At 38.3% G+C, this 15,731-nt stretch overlaps 1 protein-coding gene across 1 annotated transcript in view; it reads right to left on the bottom strand.

Moving 5' to 3' along the window:
- The window catches only part of LAMA2 (laminin subunit alpha 2), a 660,685-nt gene extending 654,905 nt beyond the window's left edge, over positions 1–5,780 (bottom strand). The window contains exon 1 of the mRNA XM_049771159.1: positions 5,656–5,780. Coding sequence (XP_049627116.1) covers positions 5,656–5,758 — 103 coding nt within the window. The 5' untranslated portion in view covers positions 5,759–5,780. The remainder of the gene's footprint in view (positions 1–5,655) is intronic.
- Positions 5,781–15,731: the final 9,951 nt, after the last annotated feature.

Here is a 15,731-nt window from a genome sequence, read left to right as displayed (position 1 = left end):
AAGACTCCCCAGGAATTCCTAAGTGCAGCCAGGAGTAACTTCTGAGCATCACTGGATTTGACCAAAGAATGTTATCAAATAAATTAAAAAGTAAGCTTACATTCATCACATAAGGTATTTTACAATTTTGTGACTGATATGATATGGCTTATACATATTAATTTTTAATATACAAAATCTTTATTAAAGCACCATGATTACAAGCATGATTGTAGTTGAATTTCAGTCATAAACCTATCACCCCCCTTCACTAGTGCAACATTCCCACCACCAATGCCCTCCTCTCCTTCCCAACCGTTGCCTGAATTTGAGAAAGGCGCTCTTCTCTCACTCATTAAGATTGTCATGATAGTTGTTAGTGTAGTTATTTCCCTCACTGCACCACTATTCTTTGTGGTGAGTTTCATTATGTGAGTCAGTCCTTCCAGCCCTCATCTCTATTGTCTCTGGGGATTATTACAATAATGTCCTTAATTTTTCTTAAAACCCATATATGACTGAGACTATTCTGTGTCTATCTCTCTCCCTCTGACTTATTTCACTCAGCATAATAGATTCCATGTACAACCACATATAGGAAAATTTCATGACTTCATGTCTCCCCAATGGCTGCATAGTATTCCATTGTGAATATGTACCACAGTTTCTTTAGCCATTCATTTGTTGAAGGGCATCTTGGTTGTTTCCAGAATCTGGCTATTGTAAATAGCACTGATCTTTTTACCACATACTCCCTGAGTTGAAACCCATATTCTCCACATAGTTTCATTTTGGCTTCCTTCAAGATGATTAAGTTTTCACTCATGTAGTATGAAATGGATGTAAACCTTTTCTTTCTTGTTTATATTTTTTCTTTCCTTTCTTCTTCCTTTCTTTCCTTTATTTTTTCTTTCTTTTCTTCTTTCTTTTCTTTCTTCTTTATTTTTAAATTAATATTTTATTTAAACACCTTGATTATAAATATGATTCTAGTTGGGTTTCAGTCATGTAAAGAATACCCCCCTTCACCAGTGCAAGAATCCCACCACCAATGTCCCAAATTTTCCTCCTCCCCTCCTCCAACCCCCTCCTGTACTCTAGACAGGCTTTCTACTTCCCTCATTCATTCACATTGTTAGGATAGTTCTGAGTGTAGTTAGTTCTCTAACTGCACTCATCACTCTTTGTGGTGAACTTCATGTTGTGAGCTGGACCTTCCAGCCCTTCTCTCTTTGTCTCTGAGAATTATTGCAAGAATGTCTTTTATTTTTCTTAAAACCCATAGATGAGTGAGACTATTCTGCATCTATCTCTCTCCCTCTGACTTATTTCACTCAGCATTACAGATTCCATGTATATCCATGTATAGGAAAATTTCATAACTTCATCTCTCCTGACGGCTACAGAATATTCCATTTTGTATATGTACCACAGTTTCTTTAGCCATTCATCTATTGAATGGCATCTTGGTTGTTTCCAGAGTCTGGCTATTGTAAATAACTCTACAATAAATATAGGCGTGAGGAAGGTATTTTTGTATTATATTTTTATGTTCCTAGGGTGTATCCCTAGGAATGAAATAGCTGGGTCATATGGGAGCTCAATTTTCAGTTTTTGGAGCAATCTCCATAACCTTACAATTTGCTCTTGCCAAAAGTGTACTAAGATTGCCTATTTATATCTTAAATTTAAATATCCGATATGATCTAAAGTGCACACTTCATGCATCTAATGTTCACTTCACATATTTATAAGAATTCAAGATTTAAATACAGGTTTGCATGCCAAAAAATTTTAATGTACAACCTTGAACTTCAAAGAGGACCATAGACTTGATGAGTCTTAGTTCTCTGTACAACCATTTTATCTTAAATCATTGATCACAAATTGCACATCCTGTCACTCTGTGGGCATTTCTAAATTTTTTGTAACACAACTGATTATTTCTATTCAATTCTGAATAGAGTGCTGTTTAAAAGAGTAGAGCCCCCATTTTATTCCTCCTTGCTATATTCTCTAAGTTTAAACTTTATTTAGAAAGGATTTTTCCCATTGTTTTTCAAATAACAAACTTTCAAAAAAATCTTTACTGGAATAGTCATCGTCTGAAAATATATTTGGATCTTCTCCTTTGCGCTTATATCCATTTGTCAATAAAGAACCCAAAAATATTTTTAACTAACTCATCTGAATCCATGAGTTGTTTTTGTTTGTTTTTCTTTTTTTGTAGGTGCTGACTGACAGGCACAATGTATACCTGTATTAAACTTTCTTTGTCATTTTTGTATTCACTTTTATATAATAAAGGATACATCAAATTTTTAGAAAATGGCCCATGAAATTATTTTAATATCTATATACAAACAACAAAATCTACCCTACTTAGATTACATTCTTGATCAAGACAATAAAGATCTTTTAACTTCCTAAATCTCTCATTGGTGTGATTGAACCTTAAATTAAATTTGTATAACTTATAGTTGTGTTATAAACTTGAATTTTATAGTTTTCATTGTCTTTACTAAGACAAATCAAACAAAAATGTCTTTCCAGTTTGGCCCTGATTTATTAGGTAATGCTAGTGACACTATTTTCAGACAACTTCACTTTACATACCATTACATTTTCATTTCCATTTTTATTCACAAGAATATCAAGAAAAGTTGTAATCTACTGCCTTGTTGAAACACAGAATCACATTGACTTTCTCATTTTACTACTTTTTAGTATTAATATAGTTAAAGAAATTCATTATTGCTAAATAATGTCAGTCATACCACAATTGAACATACTACTAAACTACATACAACTCCAAAGAAAAAAGTTTGAAAAAAAATAATATGAATAAATTTCTAATTCTGTTGCAATATTTAACATAGTTGTTTCATGTTAACATTCTTAATAAATTGGTTGCATGCTCTAAAGAAAAACAAAACTTGTTCTGCAAAATGAAGGGTTGGTCAAAAAGTTGAGTGTCAGTATAATCAAAAAATTGCTGAATATAGTCAAGAAAACACTTCTTTAGTCAACATGTGAAACCAATGCTCTTCACTGAGAGGTTGGTTTATAACTTGACAATATTGAAGAAGAAATACAGCTTCTCAAGTAAAGGAAATTAATTCTTGGAAGCAAAAGAAAGTAACTTTAGTTTAAAAATAATAAAAGTACTTTTAGTTATTAAAATTAATTTTTGATGGCTATAGGAATTTATAAAAAGTATGGTGCTTGCCTTGCACACAGATAACTTAGGAAGGTTTAACCCCTGGCACTCCATATGGTCCCCGAAGTCCTTCTGTAATGATCTCTGAGTGCAAAGCCAGGAGTAAGTCCTGAGCGTAGCTTGATATGGCAAACAATCAATTACATAAACTTAAGTCACAGCTATTCCAATTATTGAAATTTGCTCAAAAAGAATTACAATAGATAAAGATTAGATAATAAGTAAATATATGAAATGCCTTTCAATTGTTGAAGTTCTATAAAACTTAAAGTATTACAAAATTTAAAACAAACCCATTTTATAAATAATTTTAATATTAATGTCTTAAAACATTTGTGACCATCTCTATAACAACATTATAAATAAAGCAAAATATAAAACTATATATATAAGGAAAAGAAATAGTATATAATAGATGTTTTGCATGAAATAACTTTTAGAGGAGCAGAGGGCCAAGTAGGGTATTTGTCTTGCACTTGCAGTCGACCCAGGTTGGATTCCAAGTGCCCCATCAGGTCCTGGTCCCCTAAACCTTCCAGAATATTCCCTGAGTGCAAAGTCAGGAGTAGAACCTGAGCATTGCTAGTTGTAGCTCAAAAAGCAAACTAGAAATGAATATTTATTAAAAGCTAGTAGCATTCTGTGATCTCTCCATGGAATGACAATATAGACTCCCTTCATCATTCACCCAATCTTATGCTTGGACCCTTAGACACCAGAGACAATTTGAGAGGGGTAGGAGAAAGGGAGAGGGAGACAGAAAGAAAGGAAGAGTAGTAATGAAGAGGGGCATATCTTAGGGCAGAGAAGTGAAAGAGCAAGCATCAGGGCAATTCTCAGAAACATTCACAAGTTTTTGAGTTTCTGCTCCTTTCCCAGTGAACAATGAACAGAAAGACTTGAGTTCCTGACTTCATTCTCTCATCCTCGTGGCCTTACTTCACTAAAATACTGTGTTCATTAAAATATATGTGGCCCCAGGGAGATAGCATATACCCAGCCCATGCAAATTCTTGAGTTTGATCCCCAGTCCCACATAGCCCCTTCAGCATATGTCCTAATGGTCCCCAAGCACTAATGGCTACCAGAGCTGAGCTCTGCACAGTGACCTTTATAAAAAATTAATTTAGATTAATTTTATAGTGGTATTTTTAAAAATCAGCTGCCAGGAATGTTCTCCAAATCACTGCTTCATAAATTCTATTAATTAAGTCATACTGATCCCATGTTATCTTTCAGAGAAGAAGAAAAAAATAGAAGAAAAAAGTTAGATGGTAAATTTAAGGTCATTTTATTCTCAGAATTTTAATCAAAGAGTTATTACTATTGAAGAAGCTTGGGGTATTTACTACCCCCCCCCCATTTAAAATAAGAGTACTGTTAGACATGATTCCTTATAAGAAGAAAAGGTAAAAGAATTTAGACATTGCTTAAATGGTTAATCAGTTAACTGAAAGAAAAAGTACATTTCAAAACTTTGACATAATCGGCCTCATCACAATTTTCTAGTGCCACATGCCTTCAGAATTTGTATTCTTAAAGTAAATATTTGGTAGTTGAAACCAAATCTTACATATATATAATCTTATATGTATTAGATATCAATACATATAGATACATGCTTTACATGCTTTCCAATGTACCAAAAATGTTGGTTGAAATAACGCACTATAAATTATGTTTTAAAATGCTGCACATGTGCTCCTTTTAAAATTCATGATCATAAAGCAACCTTCAAAGACTCCCAAGAGTCAGAAGGATATGCATATAAACATTAAGACTCTCTGAAGAGGATAATTTGGGTTACATTAAATACAACTGTTTTCCAGCATCCCCTGAAGTGTATATTTGGTCACTGTGGTCTTAATTAAAACACAGATGACACAGAAGTCTCTTCTGTGTTTAAGCAAGAGGAGATTATTTTACTCTAATAAAATACTTCTGACAGGGCGCGGGCAGAGAAAAGTTAAGACTGAGGAAGTTCTTCCCCTGAAAGAAAAATACCTTTTGAGTTTGCAAACCGTTACAATTAGAAAACAAAGCTACCCTCCATAAAGTTCCATGAAGAACCACAGTTTAGAAAACCTTCCTCTGCCAGGATAGAATTTGATTGAGTGGTGGGGGGGGTCCCCCAACTCTTTCAGTGCCTTCTGGTAAAATGTTGGAGATCAGTTTGCAGTATCTACTACTGCTCTACTACTGCTCCCAACTTTTCTCAACAATAAATATACAATGAAAATGCTTTCTAATTCTTATTTCGGGAGAAATTAGTGGGGAAGGGAAGGACCCCCCCGCCCCACTACCACCAATTGGGGAATAGTGATGAGTAGCATCCAGCTTAGTGCTTCTCCCCACTGGCACAGCCCAAAAGCTGTCCCAGGCAGAATCTAAGGAATAGGCGCGCGACCTCCTATCCAGATAAAAGATGCGATCCAACATCCGTGCCTCAACTGTACCTCTTTGCTGGTGCTTCTGGAAGAGCCCCCTCTGCAGCGCCTCGCCGCCCCCGAGGCCTCCGCTCAGGAGCCAGGCCAGGAGGACCCCAGCAGCTCCTGGCATTGCTGTGGCCCCGATCCGTTGCACTTCTCGAGAGCCCGGAGGAGACGCTGCTGCCTTGGCCCCCTGGTCCTGGCTTTTGAGCCGAGCGAGCAGCAGCAGCTGCTGGGGAAGAGGAGGAGACAGGCTTTGGGTCAGCCGCAGAGAGTGCAGAGAGAAAGAGGACACTTCCCTGCCCGCCCCCTTCCAGCCTCTCCCCAGACAAGCGTCCAGGATCAGGCCCGTTAGGATTCCTCAGTTTGGAAGGCCTTTCAAAAAGTCCCTCCTTCTAGGAAGGAGTCTTTCCTTTCTTCTTTTAGCTGAACTTTTCAGTTCACCAAAGAAAGCACGTTGCAAGTTGTTAAAGCCCTACACATGGAAAACGTTAATCATGAGAAAGCTGCATCCTAGGAACTTGACCAAGCTGGGTCAACTAAAACTGTTTTCCCAGTTTTGTGTTTCCAGGTGACCCTTAGAGATTGGTTCCAAATTCCAGGAGGACTGCTGAGATCCCTGCAAGGAAGTCCCAGAAAATAGCCCCAGGGAGAACTCTGCAAATCAGGCCCAGGACTTAGCTGCTTGATGAGTTGGTGGCATAGTAACAAAGAAAAGGCAAAATACAACAAACTCCATTGAGCCTCTGTTCTGTTTTTTTTTGTTGTTGTTGTTGTTGTTCTGTTTTTTTTTTTTGGGGGGGGGTGGTTTCTGTTCTGTTCGTGACAGAAACAAAAGTTAAAAATTAAGGACTTCAGTTGTCTTGTAACAGACATTTAAATTGCCTCCTAACCAGACTGCAAGTTTTTGTCTGCATCAGTCGCTGTTTCTTCCCTTTAACACAGCAGAACATATGCAGGTTTTTTTCTGCCATCCCAGGTTCATCCCAGGTTTAATGACTCAGTTACCTGAGTGTAGCCCCAAAACAAAAGTAAACAACAAAACAACCGTTTCTTACCAATTTTGTGTTTACTTTTTTATTGTCTTCGAAAGTGATTTTCAAATAGTTTGAGACAACTACATGCTGTGTTTTGTAAGATTTTCAAAATGATATAGTTAGAGATTAAAGGGGGACAGCTAGCAACTGTGAGTGCACAGTGTTAATTATACAGATGGTGGGGGACTTCTCATCTAGCCACCAGGCACTCAAGTCAATGCACAATTTTACATTGTAGTTGAAAACTAAGTTGTCTGTTTCACACAGATGAAACATAATTGTGCGTGTATTATATTTCAAGGATGTTTTCCTCCTATAGAAACTGAAGAAACTTATATTTTTTCAGATTGGAGGAGCCTCTCAAGTTATAGTCAGGAACCCTAGGGATTCTAAAGAATATCCACCCAGTGGTTCAGTGATATGGTACTGCTTGGACCCTCAATGTCACAAATCAGCTGGGCCACCCTGGACAGACTGTAGGTGTCTAGCATCACAGCCAGCATGTTCCGGGGCTTCTAAGACTAGAACCCAATGCATAATAATCTGCAAACCGTGTAGTTTTTGGGATGGGATCTAACTTAGAATAGAATTATTCTTACCCCAGTACAGCCTCCAAGTTTTTTAGACATACCTTAACCCCTCTACTCTCTTCAAGGTTCTCCTTTGTTTTGGGATCTTATCAAAAATTATTTGCCATACAGAACCTGGCATCATTGAGAGCAATTTTGCCCATGATATTGTTTCTAAGATATAAATACCTAATAACTCACTTCCCACATTTAGGTACTGGTTTCTGCTTTAATTTACTGCTATAATAAAAAGCTTCGATATATCGAAATACATGTTCTATATAATTTTTCTTTTTTCTAAAGACACTTAATTTTTAAAATATGTTAAAATATTTTTAATGTGATTGAATATCTGAATGATATCAAACCACTGGCTTAGTGGTACTGAAGAGAATGAGAACTCCTTTGTAGTATCTGTCTTTTCTAGTTTTTGATGCTATCACTTTATATTCCATCAATAATATTATGAGTTTTAGATGCTCACCTTTACTATGTTTGATCTTATTTAATTTTAGTGACTATAATAGTTTTACAGTGTCTAAATTCCACCATTTGTACTTTCTTGAGAATGCTTAACAGGAATTTCTCTTATTTCTTTTGTAAAAAAAAATATAGAAGAGTCCACGTGATATCATAGCAAGTAGTGTATTTGCTTTGCACATGGCTGGCATGGATTAAATGCTCAAAATCATATGTAGAGCTCTTAATCTCATCAAGTGATTCTTGAATGTAAAGAGGAGAGTAAGCAAGCCCTAAGCACCATTGGGTATGCCAAAAACTGTTTTTGTTGTTGTTTTTCCTTTTTGTAAATATTTAATATTTTAATAATTTTTAAATAATTTATTAAATCATCGTGATTACAAAATTGTTCATACTTGAATTTTGAGTCATTGAACTTACACCACCCTTCACCAGTGCACTTTGCACAAACAACTCTCCCCTTTCTCTGGGGCAGACATTTGCTTCTCTTTCTCTATAGATAGATAGATAGATAGATAGATAGATAGATAGATAGATAGATAGATAGATAGATAGATAGATAGATAGATATAGATATTTCTATATATTATATATTTAATATATAATATTAATATTATACAGATATATTGATATTTATGTTTATATGTTTAATATTTATAATAATTATTATTATATTGATATTTAATATATTTATGTACATTATATATTTCATTATTTATATATATTGCTATTTCTCTCTTTTTCCTTTTTGATAGAGGTATGCACTATTGTTAATTAAAAGGTATCATACATGTTACTTTATCACCTTACACACCCAGTCTTGTCCAAAGTGATAACTATCCAACTATTCCAACTATTATTGTTATAATGGACCTTTCTCTACTCTAACTGCACCCAACACTCTTTGTGGCAAGCTTCCTATCATGGATTGGTCCTCCTGTCCCTCATCTTTATTTTGTTGCATTAAGCCCTTAGGATGGACTTGGATGGTGGATGGAGATGGAGGCCTTTGTTTTTAGACCTCGGCCACGTGGCTCTGCAACCCCCTTCAGCCGGAGGGTCTGAAGGTTCATGAGAGCGGCGGGTAGAAATCTCACTCACAGTCAGGCTTCAGGAAGTATCAGCTTTATTCATACCCTATCCACCACATGTGTGGCCTATATCATAACCAATTAAGCACTCAGCCATTCTTAGCCAGCCCTCTGTCTTAACTCCTTTCAGCCATCTTCCCTTTGACCTCCAAGCTGGCAAAAGACCAAAAGACCCTAATCCCCTGGATCAAAGGCCTTATCTTACCTTTCCAAGACCAACCCCAGGAAAAGGCGGGGTCTTGAAGGTAAAGATACACGCAATATCCGATTCCCAAGAGCCCTCCCAGGAATGGGTGGGTCTCAGGTAGATACACTTAAATTCAGGATGGAGTTACACTATTTCTCTAAATATTATTAATACACTGACTGGTTCTATATCTGAGATCTAGAGTTCAGGGTTGGATGGTCACTATCTAATTGTTTAGAGTCTAAGTTAGGACCACATGACATATGGTCAAGGTAGGAGGTGCCCTTGTATTGTAAAATGTGTGAGTTCTCATCCCTAGTAGATAAGAGCTTGTTTCTATATGTAAAATTTCCTCCATTTTAGTATGCCTTTGCAAAAAAGAAATGGTGCTATCTTATATTGATGGTGCATTTGGGGGTGAGAGTGTCAGGCTCCATCAACTCTGTGCCCTGGTTTTGACCTAAACTTTAATCCCAGGCGAGACTTTTTCTTGTAGGGTTTTGTACCCAGCAGAGCCAAAACACCAAAATAGGCGAAGTTAAGAAAGAGAAGAAAACAAAATCAGGTCCAAATATATATGTATAAATATACAATCACACACACACACACACACACACATATATATATATATATATATATATATATATATATATATATATATATATATATATAAAGGAAAAATAAATAAAAATGAGTTTAAAAAAGTAATTAAGGGAACCAAGTGTTGCAGGAGACTAACTTTCATTTGGAGATAAACAGGTTAAGAGATAGTATTATATCCCCCCCCCCCCCCGCCCCATGCTTTTACATACTGGAGAGGGAGGCTGCAGCTGGACCCAGAAGATCCACATCCCAGGATTCCTGCTTCTCTCCTCCGGGTATGGCTGGGAATCTGGGCAGACAGCTGGCCAATGGCCTCCTGGGCTGACCACTTAGTCCAGGAGACCGAGACTCTCCCATGCCAGACTGGTCTTCAGGTCCAGGTCTGGCAACTGGGCTCTGGGGGAATTGGGGGAGGAGGGAAACTCCAATCCCATGCTTTTTCAAACTGGAGAGGAAGACTGCAGCTGGACCCAGAAGATCCCACATGCCAGGATTCCTGCCCCTCTCCTACGGGTATGGCTGGAAATCTGGGCAGACAGCTGGTCAATGGCTTCCTGGGATGACCACTTAGTCCAGGAGACAGAGACTCTCCCATGCCAAACTGGTCTTCAGGGCCAGGTCTGGCAACTGGGCTCTGGGGGGAGGGGGGAGGAGGGAAACTCCTCCCGTATTCATACTGTAACCCCTGCAACGCTGTCTTTTCTTACCAATACTCATTTTTATAACTTTGTGGGCACATTTGCACCCATGCAACAAATATACTTTTTAAATATTATCTAAAAATGTTCTTCATCTAGACGGTTCCTAGGAAAGAAAAAGGAATGCCAAAGATTTGGATGATAACATTCAAATAGATCTTTAAAGTCATTCTTTATGTTGGACGTGACTTTCTGTACTGACTCCAAGCCAAAATCACAAAATATATATATATAGCCCCTGTCATGTATTGCCTCTCCCCTACCCCCGTGTCTCTTCTATCCTCTCATCTCCCAATCCTTATCCATTTACTTCCCCTAATTTAACCCTCTTTACCCTCAGTTCCTAACTCGGTAGGCACCAAGATTGACCTCCTGCCCCAACAGACCACCTTCCAGCTCCTCAGTGAAAGACACCCTCTGGGTCCTCATTCTCATGCCTCGGCAAAGAACTACAACCAGCACACCTGCTGACTCATGCTTGATGGCCCCTCTCACCCCCACCAAATCATAGACTGTTGCACAATACAGGAATCAGCCTCAGCAAAACCCCCAGCTAAAAGACACTATATGGTCTCGTAATGCAGCAAAGCATCTCTCAAACTCAATTCCAAGGGGCCTGTGAATCGAAAAGTACCTTGGATTTTACTCCCCACAAGAATATATCAAAAGACCTAATTGAGAGTCTTATATTGCTTACGGAAGCTCAATACCTGTATAACAATACATCTTAAGATGTGTATTTCTAAATATACACGTAGCCTCATCTACCACTTGTTTTATTCGAATACCTTTTCTTTTTAACTCAGTTTTATTTATTTGTTGTATTTTAATATATACATTTTTTCTCTATTCTTACCATTTTTGTGCTGCTTGATACAAAAAGCCTTGACTGGGATAAAAGCTCAGAACAAAACCAGACAACAGAGACTGTGTGTGCAGCCTATCATCCTTACCCAGAATAGCACCAGCAACACAGTATGACACCATACATTTTTGTATGGGCACAGTAAAAAAAAGGGGGGAAACCATAGACACAGAAACATGATCTTATCTTCTAGGGATAAGAATTCACTTTTTATTAGCAGAAGGGTGCCTCCCATGCTGAACATGTGTCATGTGGATACAATGCAGTCCCCAGGAGATTGGACAGTTTTAGTCCAATCCCAAACCACAGATCCCCGAGGTAGAAATGATACAGCTCCAGGCAACACCACCAGGAACTAAGCTCCATTGGGAGATTTATAACACTGCTCTGGCACCAACTTGTGCCAGTTTTGATATGACAACGAGGAAAGGAAAACTTGACCTAAGACCAGGTTGTCCTATCACATCACTTAACACTAAATGGAATCAGAAGAGATATCATCCTTTGAACTGTGAAAAATAAGAGCACTAACAACAGAAAACTGACTTTGACAACCGTGACTGAACAGAACCTACCTTGGGACTAATAAGGAAAACCCCACCCTAGGCTGTAGCCCAGGACACATAAAACAACAACAACAACAACAGCAAGATGTCTTATTGCAGAGGTCCAACTTGGACAACAGAGACTGAGCAGAACCTTTGGATCCATAATATCCTAGGCTTCGGCTTAGGGACTGAACGAAAACAGGGAGCAAGTGTTACAGAAGACTGAACACAACAACGATGGATAGGAATCTCTAGAACCTAGAGATTCTATCCTAGACCCTGACCTATAACCTGCGCAAATACTAAGATTGCTAGCTACAGTGGCTTGATTTTCTCACACAAAAACGAGAGGAAACTTTCCTGGCATCACAAAAAAGCCTTTGGGATGGGGTAATAAGTATATAGGGAGCCAGCGGTTGGTCCCATGATGGTATGCTTCAAGAATGGAGAAACCCTGAATCTCTTAGGCCGTGGGGGGAATGCCAAACACTGCCACTCCAGCACCCATACTTTCTCTTGTTTTGTTTTGATTTGTTAGTTTTTCACTTTATTTTCCCTCTCTTTTTTCTTCCATTTTTCTCTTTCTATTTCACTCTTGTGGTTATTATTTAGAGATTTATTTTTATTTTTATTTGCCCAGTCCATTTTTTTCTTTTTTCTTCCATTTTTCTTTTCTTTTTATTTTTAATTTTTATTGTGACCAAAGTGCACTACAAATCTTTCACTGCGTCATTTATAGTACATAGTGATAATGAATGAGGGGCATTCCCACCACCAGTGCTGTCCTCCCTCCACCCCTGTTCCCAGTATTCATCCCATATCTCCGTCCTTTACCACCCCTCCCCAGAATGCTAGTGCAACTGGTCTCCACTTTACAGCTTGTTTTAGATTGAGCATCTATTCCACCGTCATTGGAGATAAAAAGGATAAGAAAATGGGGAGAAAAAATTTGATTACAACTACCAAAAAAAGAAAGAAGAGAGAGAAAAAAAAAGAAAAATGGAAGGAAAAAGGAAAAAAAAATGGACCTGGCAAATAAAAATAAAAATAAATCTCTAAATAATAACCACAAGAGTGAAATAGAAAGAGAAAAGTGGAAGAAAAAAGAGAGGGAAAATAAAGTGAAAAACTAACAAATCAAAACAAAACAAGAAAAAGTATGGGTGCTAGAGTGGCAGGGTTTGGCGTTCCCCCCACTTTTTTTTTTTTTTTTTTTGCATAGGCACAGTGAGCCTTGGGGAAGAAAGGGAATTCCCGTGGCCTAAGAGAATCAGGGTTTCTCCATTCTTGAAGCATACCATCATGGGATCTACCCCTGGCTCCCTATATACTCATTACCCCATCCCAAAGGCTTTTTTGTGATGCCAGGAAAGTTTCCTCTCGTTTTTGTGTGAGAAAATCAAGCCACTGTAGCTAGCGATCTTGGTATTTGCACAGGTTATAGGTCAGGGTCTAGGATAGAATCTCTAGGTTCTAGAGGTTCCTATCCATCGTTGTCGTTGTGTTCAGTCTTCTGTAACACTTGCTCCCTGTTTTCGTTCAGTCCCTAAGCCGAAGCCTAGGATATTATGGATCCAAAGGTTCTGCTCAGTCTCTGTTGTCCAAGTTGGACCTCTGCAATAAGACATCTTGTTGTTGTTGTTGTTGTTGTTGTTTTATGTGTCCTGGGCTACAGCCTAGGGTAGGGTTTTTCTTATTAGTCCCAAGGTAGGCTCTGTTCAGTCACGGTTTTCAAAGTCAGTTTTCTGTTGTTAGTGCTCTTATTTTTCACAGTTCAAAGGACGATATCTCTTCTGATTTCCATTTAGTGTTAGGTGATGTGATAGGACAGCCTGGTCTTAGGTCAAGTTTTCCTTTTCTCATGGTCATATCAAAACTGGCAGAAGTTGGTGCCAGAGTAATGTTATAAATCTCCCAATGGAGCTTAGTTCCTGGTGGTGTTCCATTTTTCTTTTTTTTTCTCTCTCTCTCTCTCTTCCTTCTTTTTTGGTAGTTGTCACCAAATTTTTTTCTCCCCTTTTTCTTATCCTTTTTATCTCCAATGACAGTGGAATAGATGCTCAATCTACAACAAGCTGTAAAGTGGTGACCAGTTGCACTAGCATTCTGGGGGATAAAGGAGGGTGATATGGGATGAATACTGGGAACAGAGGTGAAGGGAGGACAGCACTGGTGGTGGGAATGCTCCTCATTCATTGTCACTATGTACCATAAATGATGCAGTGAAAGATTTGTAATGCACTTTGGTCACAATAAAAATTAAAAAAAAAAATAAAACTATGTCGCTGGTCAGTTGGAACTCAGGGAACTCAAGGCCCAGTGGCTGAGGGGACAGTGGCTGAGGGGACATTCTTCAGTTCCACAGTAAGAGGGGGATGAGGAGAAGTCTTCGGGACACTCAGAAAAGATTGCACTAGTGTCTATAAACCCCAAGTCACAAAGTCAGAACCTTCAAGTGGCAGTAGCCAGCTCAGGGCAGCAAAGAAATACTTGTCTGAAAACGGGGCCCAGTGTAAAGGCTGTTTCTACGTCCTCTTCTCCTCTCTTCTAAAAATAAAAAATATATATATTGTTTTAAAAAGAGATAGTATTATAAACTTATAAAGGAAATATAGGCTTCCCCATTGTCTTTTGGGATGTTCTTGTGTGGGGAGGTAGAATACAGGGCTGATTTTCATCACACACCCTGGTCTTGTTGAACTTGGGAAGTGATTTGCGGCAGAAAGGGCTTTGGTAGAGTTCTTGCAACTGGAGGTCCTTCTGGAGCTGGTTCCAGTATCAAGCAACAATCCATATTTGGGGGAGGGGGTGAGAAGAAGGGCTGAAGAGCATGAGGAAGCAGGAGTGTTGGTTATATTTTCTTGCTGGGGGCTGAGATATGGGGCTAAATGGGTGTCCCTCCACTTGGGAGTTGGGTGACAGCTTGTTGGGCAAGAGGTCAGTCTTGATACCTAATGGATGAAGAACTGAGGGTATCGATTGTTAATAAGATGGGATATCAGATTGGGATGGGGGGTGAAGGGATAGAAGAATTTCTGAGGAGGAGGATTAGGGGTATTTTATAGGAGGGGCTATATACACTATAGATACCGATTTTGCTTTGTTCCACAAGTTTGATAATCCGTGTCTTCATTCTTATTTGTTTACAGGATCTTTTGTTTTCTTCTTTGATTTCCTCTATTACCCATTGTGTGTTCAATAGTGAACTGTTTAATTTCCAGTTGTTAAAGTTATTTCTTCATATTTGTCTGCAGTTAACGTCTAGTATCAGTGCATCATGGACTGAGAAGATATTGGAATCTATTTTTATCCTCAATTTTATGGAGGTATGTTTTATGCTAAGCATGTGGTCTATCTTAAATAATGTACTATGATTTGGAGAAAATGTGTACCCAGCTTTCTGAGGCTGAAGAGATTTATGTATATTTGCACTAGGGGCATAAATATTTAGGAATGTGATTTATTCCTGATGTCCGTATCTCTTGATTATTTTTAAAATGTCCATATCAGCTTCATCTCAAATCCCACCTTTGAGGTTCACGAGATAGCTCAGTGTGCTGGAGTACATACTTTGCACTTGAGAGAATAATGTTCTATCCCTAGCACTTTATGGGTCCTCTGGACAGAGTTGGGAGTAGCCCTTGAGCACCACTGGTTGTAGCCCCCAAAGCAATTAAAAATATCAAACCAGGGCCAAAGCAATAGTACAGTGAATAGGCCCTTTGCATGTGACCAACCCTGGTTCAATCCCTAGCACCCTATATGATCCCCCAAGCTTCTACAGGAGTGATCCCTGAGCTCAAAGCCAGCAATAAGTCCTCTAAAAGCTACATGTGACCCCCAAACAAACCAAACAAACCATGTATTTGCTATCAACATACAAAATAGAAAAAAAAAAAGAAATGTCCAAATCTGTCCCTTATAACCTTTTTAAACTTAAAGTCTGTGTGTCATCTGATATGAGTATGGCCACCCTAAAAATTTTAAGGGTTTTATTTTTGTTTGTTTGTTTTTTGCTTGAATGA

Source organism: Suncus etruscus, chromosome 4 (genome assembly GCF_024139225.1).
Source record: "Suncus etruscus isolate mSunEtr1 chromosome 4, mSunEtr1.pri.cur, whole genome shotgun sequence".
In the NCBI taxonomy this organism is placed as follows: domain Eukaryota; kingdom Metazoa; phylum Chordata; class Mammalia; order Eulipotyphla; family Soricidae; genus Suncus; species Suncus etruscus.
The sequence above is the reverse complement of the archived record's forward strand: the minus strand, read 5'-3'. Positions and strand labels throughout refer to the sequence as shown.